Genomic DNA, 25,102 nt, shown 5'->3' on the forward strand with positions numbered 1-25,102 from the left:
ACCAGACTATGCAGATGAGCAAAGATATTGCATATTGCAACTAAAAGCAGCTCAAACTGAAAGAACATTGTTATATGAATCCCTGCAACCTTTTACACACTTGTTTAGAATTTATTTTGTACAAATCATGCATTTTAATGCATCTTATAAAGCAGCACCAGTTAAAAGATATTAAAAGATACACAATTTCGTTCTTTTTGCTAACATGATGCTGAACAAGAATCTCGCTGTAGTTAATGAAATAAATTAGTGCCAATTCAAAGATTAAAGATGTAAAAACAGAATGAATTCTTTTATAAGTGATAATTATCCCATCTTCTGTGCCCACTGTCTCCACTGCAGTACCAAACATATCCGATGACCATAAAACAGTAGCTAAATAAGACAGGCAGAATTTACAACGCAGAGAAATCAAATGAGCAACTTCCTGGAGGCTACCTGCTGTAAACAGCTTTTCGAGCAATCTTCCAGTCCAAGCAATCTTTTCAAGGCAATCTTCCGGTAACCTCCAGAGTGCGGTGGAGGCTTTGAACCCTGCTTCCTGCCAGAATGCGAAACTACAGTACTGCTAGGCAGTTTGATCAGTTCAGTTTGCTGTTGATCAACGGAGCTGCATGCGACTCTTATCGACTTTGATTGCCATTTGACTGACTCTTTGCCTTATGATAGCAGTGAAGGAGGGGGAGTGTACGCACCGACTTATACACGGCACAATACGATAATTATATACCAAGAAACCTATCGTAACCCTAATTCTGAGGATTCTGTATGAATCGACTAGCAGAACTACACCTTTACAAGCCTAGATGGCCTCCAACTTGTAAGAAACGTACCTCAGTGGGCCCGCAGTCGCACTGTTCACCCTCTTCAAGGAAGCCATTGCCACAGACGGGACCCATGATGTCCTCAGGCAGGTTCCAGAGGCAGAAGTCCATGCCCTGCTCAAATGATGACTGCAGGTACTGCTTGGAGCATGATGACCACTGGCTTGGACTAGGTGGGTTGCTGCCGGTGCAAAAAGATTCCCAAGTGGTGATTTCCGTACATCATGATGACACACAGCACTGCCTTTCTACTCTTATGAATGGTGATAACACACTACAGGCATAACTGAATTGGAAAACAGCAGATTGGTGCACCTTATATGGTGTGTTTGTGTTCCTACAAGCACAATACTATAGGCTTATTTTTCACCTTCATGAACAGTCTACGGAAGGGCAGATTTAACAAAAGGAATGGGGGAGGGGGGAAGGGGAAGCCAAGTAAAAAATTTTCTGTTGAAAAAGTGGAATGATTTATTCCCCTACATTTTTTTTTGATAAATGAAGAAGGTTTTATTCAGTGACAAAAAGGAAAATTTTACAGATATTTGGACCGACAGCTGATGCGGCTAGTCAAGGGTCCAATACAAACATAAAACAATAGCCCATAGGTGAGCCGTTACAAACACAATGAGTATCAAATCAAAGTTGCAACCATGCTTGTATTTCAAGAAAGTGTTGCTTAAAGGCAAGTTTAAAATTCCTAGCCTCTTATTTTAATCCGTAATGAGCTCCAAATTCTTTCTCCACAAAATTTTATGTCTTTCTCCATACAAATTGCAACAGATAGGAAAATTAATTGCTGGCTTTCCTCCTACAGTGAACGGGCATACAAAACGTACGAAGAGGCTTGGGGTAGTTCGTTTTAATGGTATAGTCAACAATAAGAGATGTTTTTTAATTGTGTAAAGTGTTCAACGAGATTACATGATGAGCTTCAAAAATGTTATTCCTGGAACTTCCACAGGGAGTAAGACCTATGGTTAGCAAAGTGGAGTTTCGGTGTCTCGGCAACAGCAATAAATATGTTTCGTAAGTCGCTCCCCATGATTCACTGCAGTCACTGAAATGGCTATGACACTACGAAAAGTAAGATGACCAAAGAATGGTGTGTGGAAAGTGCTGGGGTGCCTTTGCCAGAGTATGCAACCTTTTTAAAGACGCTGAATAGTTGTTCCTTCCAAAGTAAGTGGCAATGAAATATAACTCCTAAATACCGTATAAACCTGTGTGTAAAGGCTGCAGCCTGTTTTCTCGAAGGAAACATATTTTAAAAAACATCCATATAAGGGCCGCACCTAAACTTTCCACGATCCACGTGGGAATTTCCTTCGAAATGCACGTGCCATGGCCTCCATGATTTGCTCCGGCAGCGAGCAATGGTGCACTTGATCGCGGAGGCCACGCAGGTGCATGATAGCATCCAGGTGCTGCCCATGGATGGCACCCGAGGCCGCGTGTCATCATCGTCAACAACTTTTCTCCGTCGAGAGTTCCTGCTTTCTATATCGGCATCGGTATCACGAGCTCCAGCTTTCCGTGGCTGTCCAAGGCACGGGAGAGTTGTGGTAGCATGGTAGTTTAATGTAGTTGTGGCTTTTGTGTGCTGCTGATGAGTGCTGCAATTTTAGCCCGATGGGCAAGCACCTTAACTCTTTCGCTACCGCGCCATAGGCAATCGATCGCATATGATCGATTCAAATCGCCCGAGCAAAAAAGCTCATTTTGGAGAGCCGTGTACGTGATCCGCCATCTAGCTAGCGAGCTCAACAACTGCTCTTTCGATTGCAGCCTTGGTTTCAGTGTTTTGACATGAGGAGGCGCCGTGAAAAATAAAACTTTGAACGGCCGCAGCGGCGTCAGCCGGAGAAAATGGCGTCCGTGTCGCCGCGCGCTCCTCGTAAACGAAAGCTGACACCGAGTACGTCGGCCGGTTTCGGTTTCGTTTTTTGCGACGAAAGCAGTGGTTATTAGTCGGGCAACAATGTACAAACGTTGGATTTCGGTTTCGACAGCGAGACTTCGTCTCGGGAGCCTGGAACGTCAGCGCGTACTTGCATGTAAGTTCTGTTTTCGTTCGCTGTGGGTTTTCTGCGGTTCATACGGCTTGTAATTGATGAGAGTGGTTTATTTTTGTGCTTCAGGGTCTTGACAACGTATGGCGAAGGCAGTTTGCCAAATGCTCAAGGTCGCGTCGCGTTTTTCAACCAAGACGACAGCTAGGTGTCCATATCGGCACATCGCTGCGGAGCGGCGCTCGAAGATTAGCTCGACTTCTCGACTTTTTTTTGATGCTCTTCACGGCAGAAATGATGAAGGCCGTGTGCGGAAACACTAATAAATATGCATGGATGAAGATTTTCAGCAAGTTCGGCATGACGGCTCATGGGAAGACGTGAATCTGTTGGAGATGCTGATGTTTATTGGAATCATCATATACATTGGAATTGTTGACCTGCCGCGACTTTATTTCTACTGAAATACCAGAATAATCTATTCTGGCCCTCTGCCATCAAAAATCATTTCTCAAAATTGGTTTTTCGCTTTTTTTGTTTGTTTTTTTGCACGTAACGGACCCGGATGATTCAGTGGCGGCAGCATCTATTGGCAAGACTCTGAAAGTGTCCTGGCTTTCGAACCACATCGCTAAAACTTATTTCATTGATTCTGATGTTTTAGAGCTTGCCTAAAATGCCAAATTTTATCAGCTGGCTTTCAGGGAGCAGCTCATTCAAGAAATCTTCGGGTATGATGAGGGAAATGAAGTCCACGCCCCCAATCCTCCCATAGAATCCATTCAACACCAACCGAAAAAAATTAAAAAAAGAAGAAACTGCAAGCTCGGCTATCAGAGAACAAGGGAGGAACAAAGATAAAACCTTATATGAAGCACCTGTCAGTCTACGTCTGCTTCACACCTTCACCCCTGTTTGCTCTTCACAGTGGCACCACAGTCATGACCCCTGACTTGACAGGCCATGGAAAGTGCAGTAAATTTTTCTCATAGCTGAAACTGTGAATAATGACAGCTATAAACATGTGCAACAGTTTGTATATTCCAGTTTTCCTCTAATCAAGTTCTGGCTTAGTGCAGCCGGTAATTTTTGTTTTTGCTATATACTTTTTTTGTGTTTTTAGCATATTTCACAAATAAATGCTCATTTACTTTCGCACACACAACTCTTCTGTTTGTTTCATTCTGAAGTGTAACTAATACGCTACAATTTCATGCATTGCAATATGTGCTGGGTGTATTAGTTCTTGTGAAAAAATTTTTCTTTCCGTACACTCCAAAACCGTCCATTTTTCTGCGGTAGCGAAAGAGTTAACAGCTACATGGCTGGGAGATTGCTCTCGAACACAGCAAGCCAGCGGCGGGCAGAAAATCCGACGTGGACGAGAAGTGCATCCGACGGTAGTGAAACCAAAAGGATGCATTGAGGAACGCAAGCTGCAGAAAGCACGCTTTCTGAGACAAGCCGTGCAAATTTCCCAAACTGGAAGAAGAGCTGCTCTGCTATGTGATGTAAGTGCGGAACAACGGCTACGCATTGACAGCGGACATGCTGCGCGACATCTTGTGGGATGAGCATGCACCAGAGCACAGCACCAGCTCGGAGTCTGAAGACTCTGCGAGTGACGACTGAAAGTAGAATAAATACCGCTCATTCCCTGATTGGTGTTTTTACTTTAAAAAAGTTTTTTTGTTCGCATATAGCATATATGGGCTGCACCTTGAAAATTGGCTCTCGAATCTAGAGAAAAAGTGCGACCCTTACACACATTTACATGGTATTTAAAAGAAAACACACTCAAAATCACATTATTATCAGCAGATACAGAAATAACACTTACATAAACAAACCTTTGTTTTGAACAAAAAAATCACACACTTGGTTTTTTTGGCTAAGCAGTTAAGTGAAATCATGTCAAAATTCATTGTAGTTCATTATTTATAGCGTTTTCTATTACCAGAAGAGAGTTCCCATTAAATACCAGTGCAGTGTCATCTGCATACATCAATACCTCTGAGCACTGTAATACCTTCGGGAGGTCACTGATTAAAAGAGAATAAAAGAGGCCCAAAAATGAAACTCTGGTACACCACAAATAATATTTTTATATTTAGACTGAAATGCTGAAAGGCCCCATGTTTTTTACACTTGAACAAAATGTAAAAAAAGTGCAGCACAAGGTGTTCAAATGTTGTTATACCTCTCTTCCCTCCAGTGCACACACTGAAAAAGTGTTCAATGCAGCTTCAAGAGGAAGCATAGAAAAATTAGCGACAGCAACTCTGAAAAACAACTGGTCTTGATAAATAACAATTTGTAACAAAATATCAGGCATGCCAAACTAATGCATTATAGTCCCAAGTAAGTTTGTGTTACAGCAATAAATATGAAAAGGAAAAAATTGCAATTGAAATCAATTACTTTTCTATAACTGTTCAGTTACTCTTCTGGGGCAGCGCCCGTATTGTCTTCTTTCTTCTGTGTTGCAAGTCTTGACGCCAGAATTCTTTTATTATGGCTGTAACTAATTAGGGCTGTTACATTTCAGACAGAGTAATTATAATCAGCTACTTATTTTATGTCAGGGGATACGCAAGAGCCAGATTTACTTTTAGCTATCAATGTTGAGCTCTGCAAGCATCTTCTTCATGCCATTTATGTCACTATTAAAAAGTTCCTCAGTAAAGAGGTTGCGCAGTCATTACCTACATGTCAGACTTCTTTCTTCAGAGCTTTGAAGTGCTGCAAGTATTACTGACTCTGGAGCTTATTGCAAATGCGAGGCATAAATGCAAAGAGAGCAGCTGTTCACCAATCTGGCTATAATATTGTGAGCTGTTAAGCAAACTCTGCCTGAATGCACACTTTGTATGCTTTGAAATTACACCAAAAGTCATTAGTAAATACATTACACACCACCAGAATCCAAATCCAGCGACTAAAGCTTCTTTCAAACAAGCAATAGTGACAGGCAAAACAGTTAACAGATAGAAGCCAACCTTGTTGATGATGCCATGATGCACCTCTTTTCGGGGCAGTGGCACTTAGTGTCCTTGTCATCATGCTCCATGCCAAAGTTGTGGCCCAATTCGTGTGCCACAGTAGTGGCGACAACACCAACCACTTCATGATGGTCCTGAAAAAAGGAAGTACAAGAATAAAGAAAACAGGAAAAGAGTTCAAGCAATCAATTTTCTATATCTGCTACTGAACACAGCTACATTTAAATACTATGTGAATTAGTTTGGATTTGTTTTATGGGGTTTAACGTCCCAAGGCGACTAAGGCTATGAGAGACGCCGTAGTGGAGGGCTCCGGAAATTTCGACCACCTGGGGTTCTTTAACGTGCACTGACCTCGCACAATACACGGGCCTCTAGAATTTCTCCTCCAAAGAAATTCAACCGCCGCGGCCGGGATCGAACCTGCGTCTTTCGGGTCAGCAGCCGAGCACCATAACCGCTGAGCCACCGCGGCGGCATGTGAATTAGTGATGAAAAATACAAGGCAGATGCTTGAATGTGTGTTTCATCATTCTTGGCGCCTTGTCGTGGCACTTTCCACTGCAGGAAACAGATGGTGCCACTGTCACCCTTCAGCGAAAAAACTGCGTTTGCAGGCTTTGGTTCACCAATCTCTACGCAGACGATTACGCTTCTGCATCATGCACGGCTCAACTAAGTAAGTACTGTTGTAAAACTTGCTACGGTACAAAAGTTACCATAATACGCAAGCTCTGTGTGCAGTTTCACCGCAAACGAGCCAGCGGTTGAGGCTGGAAAAATTTTGAAAATATTCACAATAAAAACGCACAATACTGCACATGTTTTCCGATCAGTCATAACCATGCCTGGCGGGGTTGTTAAAGAGAAGCCGCACTTTTTTTCCAACCGACCACGCCACTGCTCCCACCTCCACTGCCGCCACTTCGTCGCGCTCTCCGACCCATACCACTGCTACAATGATACAATCCGTTGTATCATTCAGGCTCCCGCCTTTCACTGGGCTCCTTCGCTAACCCAGCAACCCATGTAGCAACATCAATCGCCGGCGGCGACACAGTGCAAGACAAAGCAGAGCCACTGCTCCCTGCCATCTCTGTACACTCGGGACATGTGCAGTGGCCTCGGAAGAACGAGTCAGTTTTCAGTGTTCTCTCCTGGCAGCATCGCAGTCAGTCACTGCCCTCTTTTTGCAGCGCTCCTGTCCGCCTCACGGTCTTCTGAGTAACAATTTCATGTTGTAGAGCTGCGTTTTTCTTGTTTTTAATTACATCATGAAATCATGATGCCCGCGACATCTACACATCTGTTTAATGGTGACACAAAGTACACATGAAGTGAGTGCAAAGCTTGGGAAGCAAGCACAGGAGTAATCCACTTCATACAGCCGCTGCCGCGACAAGCAATTCAAGTGACCTTCCTCTCCTTATCCTAGCGTGCACTGCTGTGTCACGCAACTCCACCAATCAGTGTGTGCACGCCACTCCTCCCCACTCCGCACCTGTTACTTATCAGATCTTTTTCCTGACATGGATACCTTTATCGCTAGCGGCCCATTTAGTGCTCTCACACTAAAAATAAGTTTGGAAGGGTTACCTTGTTAACACCGCCAGAGTATTCGTATGTGCAGATGGGTCCCTTGAGTGCCTTTCCAACAACACTGCTGTCTAGTACAATGTCTCTGAAGGTAAAAAAAAAAAAAGGAGACGATTAGTACGAGTAAATGAGCAATTCAGATAGAGAGACAGATGTAAGGTACCATGTGCAGGTTTCTACACCTCTTTAAGCATCCTTACTCTCATAATACACACTTCCAAAATTAATATTACTTAAACAGTATGGCATAATAAGCGGAAAAATACCACAATGCTCACAAAGAAGTCACTGCGCTACCCAGTTTCAACTAAATTATGATCCATAGGCCATTATGATAACCAACTTTGCAGATGCTTTTTATACAAGAATTAAAAGGCAACAAAAAAAGTGTGAAGCCTGGCTCAGCACAGGTTAGACAGAACCATTTTCTGACTGTGTGCAGTTTTACAAGAACAATTTTTAGACTATTTGAATCATAAGTCAAGAAAGGGTTCATTCTGTCATGTAGAATGTGGCTGGTTATAGATAGCTTGCCGTAATATACAAAGAGCCACTCCACATTTTTTACTGTCTACAAGAGGGAATGTCAAGGCCAAGTACACTTCTCCCAAGAATGAGCTTCACACTAGTCTGTTTGAAGATAACTGTGCAGCTCCTGTTCAAGTGTCTCTCGCACAGAGAAGATTGCACTTACAAAGTCCTCTGCCCACACTAATGAAGAACAGCAGCTATAATGAATAAAATTTCACTTTGTTCGCTGTTTCATCAGAACAAGATTAACCTGCATATCTAGGCATGCATCTACCTAAGCTGCATCGGCAGCTACAAGTGGGGTGGAGAGGGAAAATAAAATGACTGAAAAATGGATTAAAAGCGCATTTGAGAGAAGGCTTTATGTATCACCTGTTTCATGAGCTTCATTGAGTGTTTACAACCTTATAAGCCAACTCCAAGGTGTTCATGGATCTTAATGAAGCTTTTACTGCTCTTTCTCCCCTTTATCCCGACCATTTATGTCATATATTATGCAGCTGTGGGGCATTTTGTATCTGTTTAAATCCATTTTGAAATTTTCCGCAGCGTGAAATCAGTGACAGTAGTCCCACAAGCTAACACGCATTTACTGTATCACAAGCATAACCAAGTTATGGAAGTCCAGTTCAAAAAGAAAAGAGAACGTGGTTGTTTCGGGAATTTCAGATGTTTCATAAAGACTGTCATTACTTGCACTCGCTAGTTAAGCCTTTCAACAAAAGCACAAAGGTTTTGCTGATAATGCCAAACTGCAAAGGATGCAAAAGCCAGCTCGTGGGCATGCAAAACACGCAGTGGGAAAGACGGCTGCCCACCCTCCAGCCACCTCCCCACCCCACCCGCCTAAGCTAGGGGGCTGCCCACCTACCCACTGCCATCTGTCGCGCGTGTGAAACCTCAGTTTGGAGTAAAAACATAGTAGAGTTAAAGCATCAAAGTAATTATCGAGGGTAGATCCAACTGCTTTCATAGATTCGCATCAGATGTCTGATCGTGCCGTAATTTTTTTTATATATTGTGAAATATTTCTTGAAGCAGTATTTCAAACATGATTTATTGTAATAAAGAGTGGGGGCTCTCAGAAATATAATCTCAGCATCAACTCATAATATCCAAAAAGACTTTGGAGTTGCCATTTCAATGCTTAGGTACCGCACTAATGAATATTTGACAATTAATAAGGTCTGAACTGATGAAAAAACTATTAGTTAACTGCATGGATGGCAAGATATCAACGCACAGAACAAATGAAAACATCAAAAGCAGTCTCATATATTACTCACGTTATTAGCTGAGCATTGTCATTTGGGTGCTCTCGAGCAAGCCGCTCTCGTCGATATTGTAAAAACTTGGTTAAAGTAGCATCACCATCCGATGACATGACTATCTCGTCATGCTCTGTCCAAACAATAACTCCAACCAATGCAATAAATATATTCAATGGGGCATACAGCTGCAACGAAAGCAAGATGTTGAATCACGTAAAAGAAGACGCCAATCATAAGAACTGATGAGTAATATCAATGAGGGAAGATGCAGCTAGTAAAGAATACAGATTTCACTTTGCCACACAGCAGTCCGCGTGTTCACTGCCTCCATTCCTTGCTCTCCCCACCGAGGAAAAGAGATGGCCCTGCTTTTAGTTGCATGCAGGTTTAGCCTAGCAACATAAACTGGCGAATGAAGCCTTCAAACTCACCGCATTGACTATGTTCGCTATTTCCTTGCTTCTCTCAAATACAGCTTCTTTATTTCGCTTCATCTTTATGAACTGCAAGGAAATGATATGACAAAAATAAATATACACTGTGCTGTAATCTAAAAAACAAAAAATTAAAGGTAGGGCTAGCACAGCAAATTGAAAGAAGACCACTTGCCTCTTTGTTATCGTTGACAATTAAAAGCTCTACATAGCGAGATCTTGCATTACTTTTGTAAGGTGGCTGAATCACAACAGACCTCTTAGCCTAAATTAGATTGGAAAAATAAACATGAACATTTTAGTCAGCAACTCAAACAAGGCAAAAGACTTTGAAAAAGAAAGCTGAAAAAAAAAAAAAGAAAACTTACCCGTTTGTGAGCATTGCCCCATAGGTCCTGTGAGTCATTGAATCCTGGCCGGATAATAAAAAGAGTCAACCAAGATTCCAACAAAGAGCTAGAAGCGATGGTTTTGAGCGCAGGAAGTTTTTTTGCACAAAGGAGATTATCTGTGTTGTCACACTTATGTATAAATTATACAGCCTCAACGTGTGACGTTAAGAACACAGTTTAGAACTGGCATGGTAGGAATACATACCACATCTCCAGGTCTTCTCTTTCATATCAGATGCCTTAAAAAACAAATGCTCAGGAGGGTCAGGGTGAATATAATGAATCTCACTCCCATCAAACACAACTCCACTATAGAGAAAAAGGAGAAATAAAAAAAGCCAACATTGCACTTGTGTTCATGTTTCAACAGAAAAAAAAGTGAGCACTGCAAAGTCAGTATCATTTACACTGATGCTAGAAGCTGGTCAATATGATGTGCTGAACTTTGATACGAAAAAAAAAAAAAGTTTTATGATTCCATGAATAATTCAAAGTAAGGCCCAATTAAAATACCTCGTTTTACACATATGGCATTAGCTCACTTGCTTATTTTGGGACTACTAAAATATCTGCACCACACCTCAAGCATAAAAGGGAGAGTAGGTAAGCCAACTGAAAGAACAAGGGCAATTATATGTCACACAGCATAGAAGACATATGTTCACAGTAACTAGCAATTACTGTCAGTGCTTCTGTGCCGTAACCTTAAAGGTGCACTGAAGAGGAATCTGAACTCGTCTTTTTGCCGCGGGAACTCGATCTACACGTTCCTAGCATTCTTAGAAACTGCGACTTATTGCCCTGTATGGCCAATTTCTCTAATTAAATCGAATTAACGCCCGGCTCCCGCCTTTGTTTTTTGAATTCTCCCTCGTACGGTGGGCGGAGTCGACGAACGCGGAGAGTGCCTTTCAGCCAGCTCCGTGGAGGCTTTGCTTTCGCTTCATTTTGTTTTTTAGGTTTCCGCGAATAAATAGTTTCATTTGCAGATAATATAACCGCAAAATAAGCCCGCAGAAATAAAAATACGCGCAGACTATTTGCTTCTACCGACTACTACGTATTACTCCGCCGATAGCAGAGCGGCAAGCCGCCACGGGACTGGGTGAAAGGCACTCCCCGCGTTGGTCGACTCCACCCACCGTACGAGGAAGAATTAAAAAAAAAATGCGGGAGCCGGCCGTTAATTCGATTCAATTAGGGAAATCGGTCACACAGGGCAATAAATCGAAGTTTCTAAGAATGCTCGGAACGTGTAGATTGAGTTCCCGCGGCAAAAAGACAAGTTCAGATTCCTCTTCAGTGCACCTTTAATGTGAAGCTTTTACGTCTAAAAGCACTGATTAGGATAGGTTAATACGTACACAAGCGAATTGTTCTACGTATTAATTTGCCTATGAATGGCTAAATAACCTCAACCTGTCTATGTTTTACGAGCTTCTAGCGTTCCAAGTAAAACCAATGCCCTTTCACGTGTTCTCCAGCATCTGTGATGAAACCTTCTGTGCTCACAGCTATGCTTACTATAAGCTCCCTGAGGAAGGTCACAAGGTTTGGTACATGACACTGCCAACTTCTCTCTCCAAGAGGTTAAAAAAAAAATATGCAGTGCAACATCAAGTAATAGCAAATTCCAAGAAATCATTTCACCGTGCTTGACCTAGCATTGGGGAAATTTACATCAGAAAATTTGTGGGCGGCAAAACTCTAACACTTGGTCCACGCAGGTTGAACAAGACATGACAGGATCAACCTGCATGATGAATTACACTACAGAAATAAACCTATGGTCTCCGGAGTTGCCATAATAAGTTTTACAAACTAAGTGAATGCCCTAAAACTTGCACCGAACTGCTCTTATCTTGCCTCATCAGAGCCTGAAAGGTTTACTATATATGTGTAGCAGCTTGAGACTGAACCTCGTGAGACTGCCACTTAGAGGCAACAGTAAACAACTTGCAATGCCAAATGTGCGCACTCTGAACCTGCGGCAAGAAATGAATCCTGCTCACCTTAGTCCATTACATGTGCTAACAGCCACCCAAGAGTTTTTCTGTCCTCGAACTGTGCCGTGATAATAGCAGTGCTTGTTGGTCTATGTGGACAAAAGAATAGCATAACAACGTAAACAAATAACAACAAAAGAACCTATTTTTAAGTGCTAAAACAAAGCAGCTTACCCTCTTCATAGGATGATCTATGACGTGACTACTGTTTTCATGGTGCTTTTCAAAATAATTTAATGGCAACAAGTCTTTCTTCATTCGCAAGTCTAGAGTGTAAGGCTGACCAAATGCCTTGAATGAAACTTGCAGAACATCTTGATGAGTCTGAAAAGAGAGTAATTAAATCTCACCACTAACTCCCTTTCTTTCTCATCTACTCACAACCTAAATTAAATCGCATATAGACTTTCATGCAATTAGAACATGTTTGTGAAATAACATTACACTTGCTACAAAAAGGATAGCCAACAGTTGCAGCTCTTAATCCACACATATTCACTCAAAAAATGCTTTAAGCACTTACAGTATTTTTTAGGCTCAAGACGTCCCGGCGTCTTCGACCATGACTAAAAACTTTGGGATGTACTCGCTCATACCTAAGGAAATCTTGCCGGACATCTGGAATACAAAATAATAATCAAAAAATTAAAATCATGAAAGTTTCCATCTCGAACTGCTTTATGTAGTCTTTGAGTTGTACATTTCTGCGGTCGATGACAACGCACGTTACTGGGAGGGGAAAACATGCAAGGGACGGCACCATGTTAATAAATTCACCAAAAATTCTTTGAATGAGCATGAAGATCTGTCTGAGCAGCTGCTTTGCTAAAGGTCGTGTGTGCGAATATTTAGATCGAGAAATGGTGAACATCTGCAGTAGGCACCAGATACACAGCCACGCACGCACAAAAAGGTTGAAGGAAAACGCTAAACCAATGGGAATTCATTCAGAAGTAAATGTGGAAAATGCCTGGCTTTCACATTAATGTCCGTTCTGGTACACGGTTAAAAATGGCTGGCCATAAAACATCCATTAATCGCAATAAAGGAAACAGAAGGCGCTCATCACCAACCGCGTGCGTCTGCCATCTCTGCGCAGCACAAGTCCGAATAACAAAAGCTGTCACCGCATCATAAATGAGTGAGACAAGCCGGCTTGGGAAGAGAAAGCCCCGACGCGATAAGCATCGATGCGCGAGCCAGCTTCAAAGCGCTGAACGTGGACGCGACGCTGCCCCAGCCACGACCATACGGGACAAAAGGCCATTATCGGTCCCACCGGCAGTGTGCCCGGGCCAGACAACAATGCACCACCACCACGGCAGCCGTCCGCTACGCAAACTCGCCCCTTGCGCCTCTCCGCGGCCGCTGGTCGCACGGAATCGATTACAATACCGTTGTGTCGCTGCTGCTGCGCTGTTCCGAGGCATATCGCCTCAGCTGGCACCACGCTGACAACGCAGAAAACAAGGCGAACGGGTCTTCGATGCGCGCGCTTCGCTGGCTGCTGCCTGCGCTGTAAAAGCTCCACCGGCGCGCCTGAACACAATGTGCATGCGGCGGTCATGCGAAATGTCGATGACAACGGCTTCGGTTTTGACCCGCCGCGACAACGCTGCGGAGCTCTGCTAACCGTAGCGTTCGCCCGTTATCCGAGGTCGAAGGTCCGACCCCCAGCGGTACGTAGTGGCCGCTCACTGACGACAGCCAGACGCGCAAAACGGTTGTGGTGGTGGTTACTACGAAATATTCTGGGGAGAGGATACTGGTCCACGCTCCCGGCGTATGTTGGCCAGTTAAGGCCGATTCACACGACGGACCGTTCGCCCGCGGCCCGCGCACTACGTGTTCATGCGTCAGCACATTTAGAGGCGCTCTGCCGGCCGCGGCCTCTCACGGCCGGCAGCGCGCCTCTAAGGCCGATTCACACGACGGACCGTTCGCCCGCGGCCCGCGCACTACGTGTGCATACGTCAGCACTTTGAGGGGCGCGCTGTCGGCCGCCATCCATCCATGCATCCAGCGCGCCTCTCAAAGTGCTGACGTATGCACACGTAGTGCGCGGGCCGCGGGCGAACGGTCCGTCGTGTGAATCGGCCTTAAATGTGCTGACGTATGAACACGTAGTACGCGGGCCGCGGGCGAACGGTCCGTCGTGTGAATCGGCCTTTAAGGCCGATTCACACGACGGACCGTTCGCCCGCGGCCCGCGCAGTACGTGTGCATACGTCAGCACTTTGAGAGGCGCGCTGTCGGCCGCCATCCATCCATGCATCTAGCGCGCCTCTCAAAGTGCTGACGTATGCACACGTACTGCGCGGGCCGCGGACGAACGGTCCGTCGTGTGAATCGGCCTTTAGTGGCATCACTCTTGGGGACCAGGGGAAGGGGAGGGGGGGGGACAGAATTCTGGTAGAGTGTACTATTCTAGTACGCTACTTCTGGCCGCCATGTCGGATAATGGCGCCTGAAACGTCAGCTGTAGTTTTCCAGAAAATAATTAACATTCGCGCACGCGTTTCAAGCATCACGGGCAAAGGTCGCGTAGTTGCAGGTGAAGTTCTGTTCTGGAAAAGCCCAGATATGCTTTTCCCAAACGATTAAGTAAGCAGGAAGTAGCTTGGTAGCTTTTAACAGGTGGCTCAACGAAAAACTAAGTGGTAACGTGCCAGCGGTTTTACCAGTCAACGGAAGAGGGTTCAAGATTCCTTAAGTGTTTCTTTCAGCGCGAGCGCGCACAAAACCAGAACACACAGGCGCCCGTGAGCTCTGAGCTCGTCACTGCGAGGCCCCAGCAGACGGGAGAAAAGAAAAGAAAATCAAAACAAATGACAGACGACCGTCTGAAGACACAAGCGGATGTCAGAGCAGGCGCAGGGGTAGCAGGGATGAGCACAGCTGACTTTTTGCCAGATTCCTGTTTTCATTTCGTTATTTACAATTACCGAAAAAAAAAAAAGTGTCTTGGCACCTGGGAGGCGGTCGAGGCGGCTACAAAACCAGGAAGCCCCTCCAAGACCGCTGAACCAGGGCCGGTTTTTAGTGCACTTATTCCACATGTATACACAAGCCAAGGGTAAACATGTTACATGTGCACATCTGCAGGCACTTGGGGTGAGGATGGGAGGGCGATGGGTGAGGTACTCGGTGCTGACTACAGGAGGGGAACATTGAAACAAACAGCAAAACAAAAGTCAGTCGCCATTTCTGGCACGAACATTAGAAGAAACAGAAGGCGCCTGTTTTTGTTTTTTCCGAGCACCGAAGTGGAAGAAACGTCGACACCACCGCTTCCAGCGAACCCACAAATTGCACGGCCGCAATGCGAGCAGCTGCGTACGAGCCCACACTGGAAGATGGGCCAATAAACGACACAGGCGCCGAACGTAACGATGGTGACAACGGAAACAAAACGTTTTGCAGCTCACAAACTTGAGCGCGCGCTGCAACTATCTGCGCACAGAGGCCCCGTGAAAATTCCGAAAGTAGGCTTCCACAACGCGATACTCGTCTCGCCATTATAATATATTACAGAATCCATAATGATGACTGCCGCAGAGCAAACGTTAAAAAGATGCACGTCCTGCAGTCATCGGTTTGACACCGAAGCGAGCAGGAGCAATGTCTCCGGAGAGCATTAATCCACAGCGACTACGGCGAGCGCCTGGTGCAGATGCTAAATTTAACTCGTGACGCCCCTACAAAGGGAACAAATCTTCGTTCTGGGAATTTAACAGCATATGCTCCGCAACTGCAGTTCGTATCAGAGGAACAAGCGCGACAGAAACGTTCTTAGTGCAGAGTTCATGTAGCGCACCTACCCCAGGGCTATGTGCGTGATGGATCAGGAGCGGCAGCGAGAGGCATTGGAGTTGCCTTTCTGGTGGTGAGAGTCATCTTTTCCGAAAGGAAGGGTCCAAGTCTCGGTGTGGGCGGCAAAGGGTGTCGGGTATTACCGGTCTTGTGGGCGGGCACTTAATGAGCGTATTGAATGGGTAGTCCTAGCAGTGCGGCTGGAAAGGCATCAGGGAAGTCGCCGTTCGCATATAATTCGAGTTCAGTGTGCGAGTTAGCGCGCAACTTACAGCGCCGTCTCCGCGCATGAAGCTTGGCGGGTTCCAGAGACGCGGTGTTTTTCTTCCTTTTCGCACCGTGAGCTGCTCTTTGTGCAGTTCTCGATGGTCGCGTGGGTAGCAGGATACAGGCCAGAGGACAGGAGAATTCGTGCGCGCTCCTCTTGAGTTCTTCTCCATACATAATACAGTTAACACTCTGACAGCCCTGCGCCCACTGAACTACGAAGCGTAGGAGACAGCCAGCCGTTAGACACTATAAGATGGGCAAGTGTGAACTAGAGAACTAAGCAACAATCGTCGAGTCAGAGCACAGCTTCCCTCAGCAAAACGTACTTCGCGAATGGAGGTTCCACAGTATTCATATTAAAGAACTTCTGCGCAGGTAACTTTTTTTTTTGTAACCATGGCGTTATGTAACCTACTGAAACTAAGTCATTTCTGTTATAAGTTACCAGCGCTCCTGTATTCACGCTGGGAATCTATGCAGTGTGGTCAAGATGCTTCACTACAGCGCATGAACGCGCACCATGAAGCCGCCTCCGCGGAAGCAATTCACCCGGTACGACCGAAGGATATATCTCTAACATCGGATGCCGAGCCTTTCACGATGCCTGGTTACCCGTTATTTATTGCTGTAGCTGCAGTATCAACACATTACTTTACTTTCCGTTCCTAAATCCTTAAGAAACCACGAGCAAAAGGACTCTTCTTCACTGACCACAAAGTCGTTTATTAACTCTCGTACCGCTGCAAACCGCTTTCAGAGCGATGAAGGCAAAAAAAAAAAAAAAATAGCGGCAATCGAGAAGGGCGAAAAATATGACATTAAGGTCCTCGCCGATAAACATGCGATTGCATTAAGGCCGTTTTGCCGATAATGCACAAATATCACACACAAATGTCCGCGGAAAGCGTGCGAAGGTGTGGCGTTGCAACCTGCCACCTTATTTTTATGGGCCAGACGAAAGACGCCAGATACGTTCTTTTGCAGCGTTCGCGATCTCTGCTCGTATATTTCCCCTTCTTTGTCACACTTTCCTGACCGAGTTGCATGCGATACGTTCGGTCCTATTCACCCGGCGAACGTTGGTCGAAGTGGCGCCGCGGTATGCGAAAATCCCACTTTCTTCACCTACAAGTAGAATACAACTTAAAAAAAAAACAGCAGTTGCTAACACTGGGCCGCGACCCGCGGCGTCCTGTATAACTCCGCTGGCCAATCGCAGCAGTAAACGAAATCAGCTTTTTTATGTTTGACAATATCAAACAATCCACGTTTCAAAATTCAAGAGCTCATAACTTTTTTTCTTGTGACAAGCTTCTTGTTTAGGTAACAAGAAACGTTTAAGAAGCGGACTACTTTTTTGTCGTGGAGAGATTCTGTGCGCGGAGGCTGAATGTGGGCGGAGCTTCACTGCAGACTTAAGTTGTATCCTACTATAGCTTGTGCCTCAACCTCGCTTTCACTTCTCCGTAATGGGAGGCTGTCGACAGTGGCCACCCGGAGGATAGACGCAAAGCAGGAAAGCACAACGAGAGGGATGAGAAAAAGAACAAGCAACGAAAATATGCTCCCAGCACAAGCGTAGCCAACCTGGACAACGCAATCATCCGATGACGCCCACTGCGTGACCGGGCACTCATACAGTAGCATCTCGGCGCAGCAGGGGCCTCACTCCCGAAAAGCACGTCGCAGCTTTCCAGCTCCACAGTCCAGGCCACGCGTAGAGCGCGTGTCACGATCAGCCGCTACACCGCGCTTTCACGCTTCCTCGTTTCCGTTTTTCCGAGGATTTTTTTGTTCTTTCTTCTCACTCCTTTGGTTTATTTCTGCTCGCGGCGCTTCTCCGCAACCTACGAGCCACACGGACTGCACGCAGGGCTCACCGACTGCCCTAAGGAACACCGGTCCATCAGCCTTTTGATTGAGCACAGTGTCTTCCTCGGCGATGACGGCCGGCCGGCGCCCGTGAACGCTACAGCGCAAACGCGCGATTACTCCTCTGTTCCACACTTCTCGCACGACGCAGTGGATTCTCGAAGCAGACTGAACACCGGCAAAAACTTCCGCAAGCGTATTCTTCCGATTCAGAGCATGAGACCCGTGTGCGAGCACAAGCCAGAAACTCCAAATCTCGCTTCAAACTACAACGGCGCACCAATATAAACAACGCCCTTGAAGCTTTCTTTTTTTTGCAGTTGATGGTGCAATTCGCTTCTTAAATGATACACCGATGAAACGAACACAGCAAGCTAAGCCACGGATGGAGCTCCTTAGTTGTGCCATATACAGTGCAGATGCGCCGCGTGTCGCAAAAAGAACTTTCGACGTGCGTGAAGACAATTCGGCAAACAAAACCTCCCGCATTGCTTGCTTGCACACTGCCCTCCCTCGGCTTTGCAGCTTGATTTCACACCACATGATCCTAGCCAGGTACTATCCTGCGACTTGTATGCAGAAACGAAGGAATGAACGGAGTACGCATGGAGCGTTTGAAAAAAAAAAAAAAAAGCAGCCGCTACCTTGCATGCCGACGTGCAAGTTTTTCCGCGTCTGTTGCAACCAACTATCGTCGAAAGCCATAACAACGAATCTGCTGCACGATAGCAAAGCAGACGCAGAGAAGACGACAGCCACGGCTCCGAGAGAAGGTTGTGGCACGCAGAGTGCTGCACAGGCAGCGAGCGCTCCTTTCGTTGGGATTCTGCATTTGATTTTACACTCTTTGACGCTCTAAAATTCTTAATTTTAACCTTAAGAAACAAACGGCAGGCTAATGAGACGAATTATGGTAAACTTAGGAAAGCGCACAAAATGTCTATTTAGGCTTTATTCCTAACAAGCCCAGTCACTGCGGCACATTTTTTTTTTTTTTTTTTAGAGGCAGATCAGATGAACGTTCTTCAGATGAACGCTCATCAAATAAAACGCATATATTTAGTCTGTACAAGGCGAGCTGTAAGTAGCAAGAAAACTTAAATCTTGCTCAAAGTCGCACCTCTAAGCCGGTTTTAAAGCGCACGAGCGATAAAAAGAGAACAGAGCGGCTGCTCGTCATGTACAGCCGCACAACTTTATGCGTCGAAAGACAAGCAAAGCAGAACATCGACTAGCCACACAACCCACAGGTTTGGATGCGGTCCCGAGCTCAGTGTTTCCCTTCCTTTGCCGGGGCCTCGACACTGAATTCGCGTCTAGGTCCGCTCATTCCGCCCTTGTGCTCGCGACCCCTTTGGCAAAGTGCAGCGATTATAGTAATTTTATCCTGCTTGACCAACTGCGGCTACCAAAAATGAGCGAGGCGGCCCGTTGTTGACTTTCAGAACAACATCAAGAAAACGAATAAATGAGCCACAAAATGAACAGCTCGATCGTCGTTGCTCTCATCACGTACAGCCTTGCCAGGCTGCCTCGACTCAGTGATAGCGGCAGTTTTGCAAAGACCGGAAAAAGTATGAGGTAGCGCATGTCAGAGAGATATGGAAATTAAGTTCGTATCTGTTAAAGTGACTATCATTGCGTCCTAGAAGTTGCGCCTGTCGTTGGGAGCCGAAACCGGCCGGTCGCATAGTCGCTAACTGAAGTTGCTCTACACTCATTTTGAGCTGCGCAGATAGGACCTTCCTCTTTCATTATCCTCTCATTTGGAATAGCGCAACACGGCAGCGAAATTCACAACGCCAAGTTCCTCAGGCTCAGGACATGCACTCCACAAGCTTCCGAAGAGCGTACTTCACTAGTATAGACAGTCGATGCGGTCTAGTACTAACAGTTCCGAAGAAAAAAAAGACGGCCAGATACGACGATAAAACAAGAGAACGCTCGCTGTGCACGCAAGGGCCAGACCAAACAAACGCAAAATAGTGGGCGGCCGGCGAGACGAGAAAGAGTGCGCCAGTGAGAGACGAGGCTGGCGCACGCGGTCGGCCCGAAGTCATTACAACGTCAACAAGTGGCGCAAGACACGATGCGCACCAGCCACGCAGTCAAGCTTGCGCAAGGCGACAAGTGCGCACCCGACGACACTGGAGACGCAGCCGACGGAAGGACTTTTGGCAGCCCGCGGAGCCGACGACGACGGCGCGGGTAGACACCCCCCCACCCCTCCAAAGCGAGGAACGCTAGAAAACGCGCAACCTAGATTCTCTTCCGCTTTCAAGCAGCCGCGGCGCGCGCGACTCCCGTAATGGATACACGATGTTTCTCCCCTGTCTAAAGCTCCGGATGGGCGCGCGCAAAGCCGCACAGGCGCAATCGGCCGCTCTGACGAGACTGAACGGGCACGCCACATCCGAGCGCCGACACGACAGGCAGACGCACTCCGTGCAGCGGGCGGCAGGGAGGTGAGCGCACCGCACGAAGTCGGCACGCGACGGACGAGAACAAGCACACCGACAAACGCTGAAGCGGCCCGCACAGAAAGCGACACGGCGGACAGCGGCAACGTCTTTCACAGCGAAGACGTGCGTACGCAGCCAAGACTAGCAGAACAAAAAGCGGAAGACAGCGGTGCACTCTCGGCGAAAGCGAAGAGGTGAATTCCCGCGCGCGCCTCAGACGCTCGAGGCCGCACGCAGAGCCTGCGACCTTGTTTCGAACCACACAACGCACGAACTGTCTCGATACTCGATTCAGTCGCATCCGCTTTTGTTCCGTACGGTCTGAGTAAAGTGTGAAGCTGGGTAACATTGCGGCGCAAAAATTGCGCCCAGGCTGCATGCCACGCGTAAGATGCCACACAGTTGTTTCTTATGCTGCCGGCGCCAATAAAAATAATTACCATAACGTCCACACGCGGCACGAGGCGACTAAATCGTCTAAGTACACTCTACCCATTTAACGAGGCGGCGAAAGCAAAAGTGCAAACGATCGAGAACTGGGCGCAATTAACGACGGGTGGCTCGCTTTGTAGCCGCGCCATTCAGCCGGATGCGCAACGCGCATATGGCGGGGCAGTTGGCGCGTTTCCATGGCCACTGCACGCACATTAACGCCTGGCGTTCATTAACAGAATTACGGGTCGGTAGGCTGCGAAAAGTTTCGGAGCAGCGGGTATCCCACGAGTCGCGAACGAATGCGCTAACAAAATGGCGTCATACGGAGAACAGATTCGAAGACTGCCGCGGTGGCTCAGTGGTTATGGCGCTCGGCTACTGAGCCGGAGTTCCCGGGTTCGAACCTGGCAGCGGCGGCCGCGCTTCGATGGAGGCAAAACGCAAAAGGCGTTCGTGTACTGTGCGATGTCAGTGCACATTAAGGATCCCCAGGTGGTCGAAATTATTCCGGAGACCCCCACTACGGTACCTCTTTCTTCTTTTCTTCTTTCACTCCCACCTTCCTCCCTTCCCTTACGGCGCGGTTCAGGTGTCCGCCGATATATGTGAGACAGGTACTGCGCCATTTCCTTTCCTCGAAAACCAATTTTCAAGACTCAAAATTCAAGACTCAACTATAAAAAAAAAAATTAAAGACATCAGCTGCCGAAGTTCTGACAGAAATGTTGTGGCGTCAAGGGGCCAAATTCGAAGTTCGCAGCTTTGAGCCTTGACATTTAGTGCGAAAGCCCTATTACGACGGCTAAACCCTGAACACGCTCTTGCGATGTTCGTGGCTTTGTGCCGTCACTGCCGACAGTGACGCCACGACAGTGACGCCATCACACATCGTTTACGCTCCTAGCGGCCCCACTTGGCCGATACTCCCGCCCACAACGCGTCATCGATGCGCACCGCCGTCCCCGCTCCCACCCCGGTCCCGACGCGCTAGAGCCTCGGCGTCGGAATCGTACGAGCAACCGCGTGGCGGCGATGGACGCACGCTGACCGTACCGTGTCTTTCATGAGGTTGCCTTTGAGGCGGTGTTGCCTCAACTGCTTCGCTCGTCCCACTCGGTTTAACTATCATAAAAGTCCTACCATTTACGACATGAAAAACAGCATGATAAGCCAACAGTAAAGTAACAAGACAAGCCAACGTTCATTCAAAAACTTCTTTCGCACTTTTACGGAATTTAAGCAAAAATTGTCTTTTTTGTTTTTACTGTACGACTTCATAAAAACGCCAGTCTAAAAATAAATATTTTCTACAACAGTCGGCTATAAAGCTAAAACATGAAACGGACAAATGTGCGAAAGTTCTCCATGTACGAAATTATTGGCCATGGCGGGTAAACCTCAAAACTGTGTTCAAGCAAATGGCTTCGAAACCCACGCCTTTAAGGCAGCGCGTAAATTACTTTTACAGAATTCGTGCCGCATCAACTACAGAGTGGATCGAGACTCGCACACTATCACACTATTCGCGCCGACCGACGACCACCAACCACGGGCGTCCCGCAGGCCGCGGCTTAAGCAGAAGGCTCCGGACTGATTTCTACCGGATGGAGCAGTTCTCCACTCCAGAGGTGCGGGTGAAGACTATCCATAGCAAGGATTAGCAACTGCTATACTTTTAGGCAAAAACCCATGGAGAACGCGGCACGCCACACTATAGTGGTCCAGGTAGATCTGCAGATCTCGACCACCTGGTTTTTGACGTGCACTGAAATCTTGCACGACTACACAGTTTCTACATTTCTCCTTTGCTCAACTGCGGCCCCTATGACCGGAAACAGAACCTGCCAACACACGCTCAGCAGCACAACTGAGCCACTGCGGTGGGTTGCACCATAAATTTTGACACCATTAGCGCGCATACACGTAAAAAAAGGAGGGCGAAAAAAACTGCAAGGCTTGTTGCCCTCGTGTGGGACGCAGTACTAGTCATCCGCTGCAACGACCTAGTGCTAAGTGAGCCCAAAGTCGCGGGATCGAATCCTCAGTCCTGGTGGCCGCATTTCGATACCCATGCGCTGTGCGATATCTGTGCACGCTAAGGGTGAGAATTAATCCGGTCTCCCGTTGCCCATTTGCAGCTTTGGGTCGTTCCACATACGCACTTGTGGAAGCCATCGCATTGCGCCCGCGAGGCTCCACCGCCACAACGCCCGTCACGCCCGCTAACTACGAGGTTCCGCGAGTTTCGGTGAAACCCCACCGATTCCCCGTCCCCATGCTTCCTCTTCGGCGCGGCATCCAGCATGACAAACCATTCGGCCGACGTATACGGATCGGAGGGAGACCGAGTCGAGACGTCACGCCAGCTCCGCGCCACGCGACTTCCCAGTCAGGCCCGATTGGCGCAGTGGGAGCGGCCCACAGACGCGGACATAATTATCAGGCCAGGAGCGCGGATCCTTCCTTCTTGTGCGCCCGATTTCCGTTGCCGGTTCGCAGCCAGAATCCCTGTGAAAAGAAAGCCTGCTGAAAATTTCGCACGCACAACAATCTGTAGTGCTCAGAGCCAGCTTGCCAGCGGAATACAAAGAAGTCAAGCTCTGCTGGAGTTCAGCGCGGGGTGGGAAAGAAAAAAAAAAAGGGGGGGGGGGTTAGAATTCGGGCGCCAGGAACAGAGACAAAACTGGGTGCGCTTGCGCGACTTTCCGTGCTCCTGGCTTCCAGATGCTCACTGCTGACAGATGCGTCGAAGCAGCAGAGCAACATCGCGCCATACCTTAATATGAGGAAAGCAAAAGTAATAAGCTACCTTAAAGGGAGACCGCTACGAAAGACATATGCAGGAAAAAGTGTCGGCCTGGCCACGCTGTAGTACAGCAGATCCCAAGAGCGGCGAGGCACTTGAAAGGCCGCGACCTCCAAACTCGCGGCTTTGCATCTTTCGTATTATTCGCGCCAACCGAATCGACGGCTCGGTTCCTACCCACGGCCATACCTCCAAGCTTCGCCCACGCTACCTGCCGTTACGAAACAAGAGAGCAGACAAGACGGAGGCGGGCACCAGGAAGAAGCCGCCGCAGTGACCTTTCCGAAAGCGGCCGCCCAGGCCGTAAAGAGCGCAATGCGTATGTCTCGCCGACCGACCGCACATTCCGGGCAGGTGTGGCGGCCCGGCTCGGTCGACGAGACCACAACGGTGCGCAAGCGGTACGCGGGGAAGGCGCCCGTGCTCTCAGCCGACAGACGCCCGACGAAGATGCCGGCAGTCAGTGCGAACGAACGCATCATGTGGCGGTGTCGATGCAAATAAGTATTCGCCGAGCGCAGCCATGGCTCGTTTCGCGACAAACTCGAGAGGGATGCTTGGTGGTCAACTACAGCACCACGTTAAACGTTCGCGTTAAGGACGTAGACATCAGTTAATTTATAAACCACAAGTGAGACGTCAAGTTTCAAGCAGGAGGCCGTAAAGAGCGAAAACAAAACTAACAAAAAAAAACCCCACTAGTCCGCAATTCCTAGGGAAGTCGCATATGAACGTATATGGCTTCGCAGAGCTCAGCAGTGCCGCGCAGAGCGAGCTCAGGGCATAACGTTTTCTTTTTTCGCGCACAGCACCGAGCGCGCGACTCCGTAGGAGCCCCTCCGGAGGTCTCCTTAATGACAAGGGTCCACACCCTTGAAGAGCTTTAAAAGCGGATCGCAGCCCTGGCCTTGTAACAAGTACGCCTCAACGAGGGCTGACCTTGCGCGTGACCATACACTGTGCACCAGTTCGCGTCGTATCGGATACTCGAATGCGGCAGAAGCTACAGGAGGCTACCCTTGAAACGGAGACCTACCCAAGGTGCGGCGGCGAAATAATGACGAAAGCATCGCCGGCTCCGCACGGCGCTCTGTTTACCGTAACCCGCCGGTTTAACTAACAAACACGCCGCTAAGGAGGAGGCCTACAGGTGAAAGAACAGCGGACATTCTATTCCGTGAGCACGTTCAGTTTCGCAACATCAGTTTCAGCATCTCTACCGACATGTAAAGATGTAAATAAATTCATTCTGCTTCTACTAAGAGCTCCACGCCCTTAACGCCTCGCTGATCTTCGCTACCCTCGTCTCCCACCCCATACCACCACGACACCAGATACCGCGCGCGGTCACCAGCATCTGCTGACGTGACGCCGTC

General features: G+C 47.4%; 1 protein-coding gene across 2 annotated transcripts in view; it reads right to left on the bottom strand.

The window, feature by feature from the left end:
• Positions 1–25,102, bottom strand: part of Meltrin (disintegrin and metalloproteinase domain-containing protein meltrin) — a 104,014-nt gene that overhangs the window by 33,017 nt on the left and 45,895 nt on the right. For both annotated transcript variants that reach the window (XM_089578525.1, XM_089578526.1), the window contains exons 2-12: positions 12,592–12,686; positions 12,243–12,392; positions 12,075–12,157; positions 10,268–10,371; positions 10,039–10,082; positions 9,846–9,935; positions 9,668–9,739; positions 9,252–9,421; positions 7,435–7,519; positions 5,836–5,972; positions 834–1,005 (exon numbers count right to left, since the gene is read on the bottom strand). In XM_089578525.1, the coding sequence (XP_089434651.1) occupies positions 834–1,005; positions 5,836–5,972; positions 7,435–7,519; positions 9,252–9,421; positions 9,668–9,739; positions 9,846–9,935; positions 10,039–10,082; positions 10,268–10,371; positions 12,075–12,157; positions 12,243–12,392; positions 12,592–12,686 (1,202 nt within the window). The remainder of the gene's footprint in view (positions 1–833; positions 1,006–5,835; positions 5,973–7,434; positions 7,520–9,251; positions 9,422–9,667; positions 9,740–9,845; positions 9,936–10,038; positions 10,083–10,267; positions 10,372–12,074; positions 12,158–12,242; positions 12,393–12,591; positions 12,687–25,102) is intronic.

This window comes from Amblyomma mixtum, chromosome 3, assembly GCF_055824585.1.
Source record: "Amblyomma mixtum isolate Tamu chromosome 3, ASM5582458v1, whole genome shotgun sequence".
Taxonomy (NCBI): Eukaryota; Metazoa; Arthropoda; class Arachnida; order Ixodida; family Ixodidae; genus Amblyomma; species Amblyomma mixtum.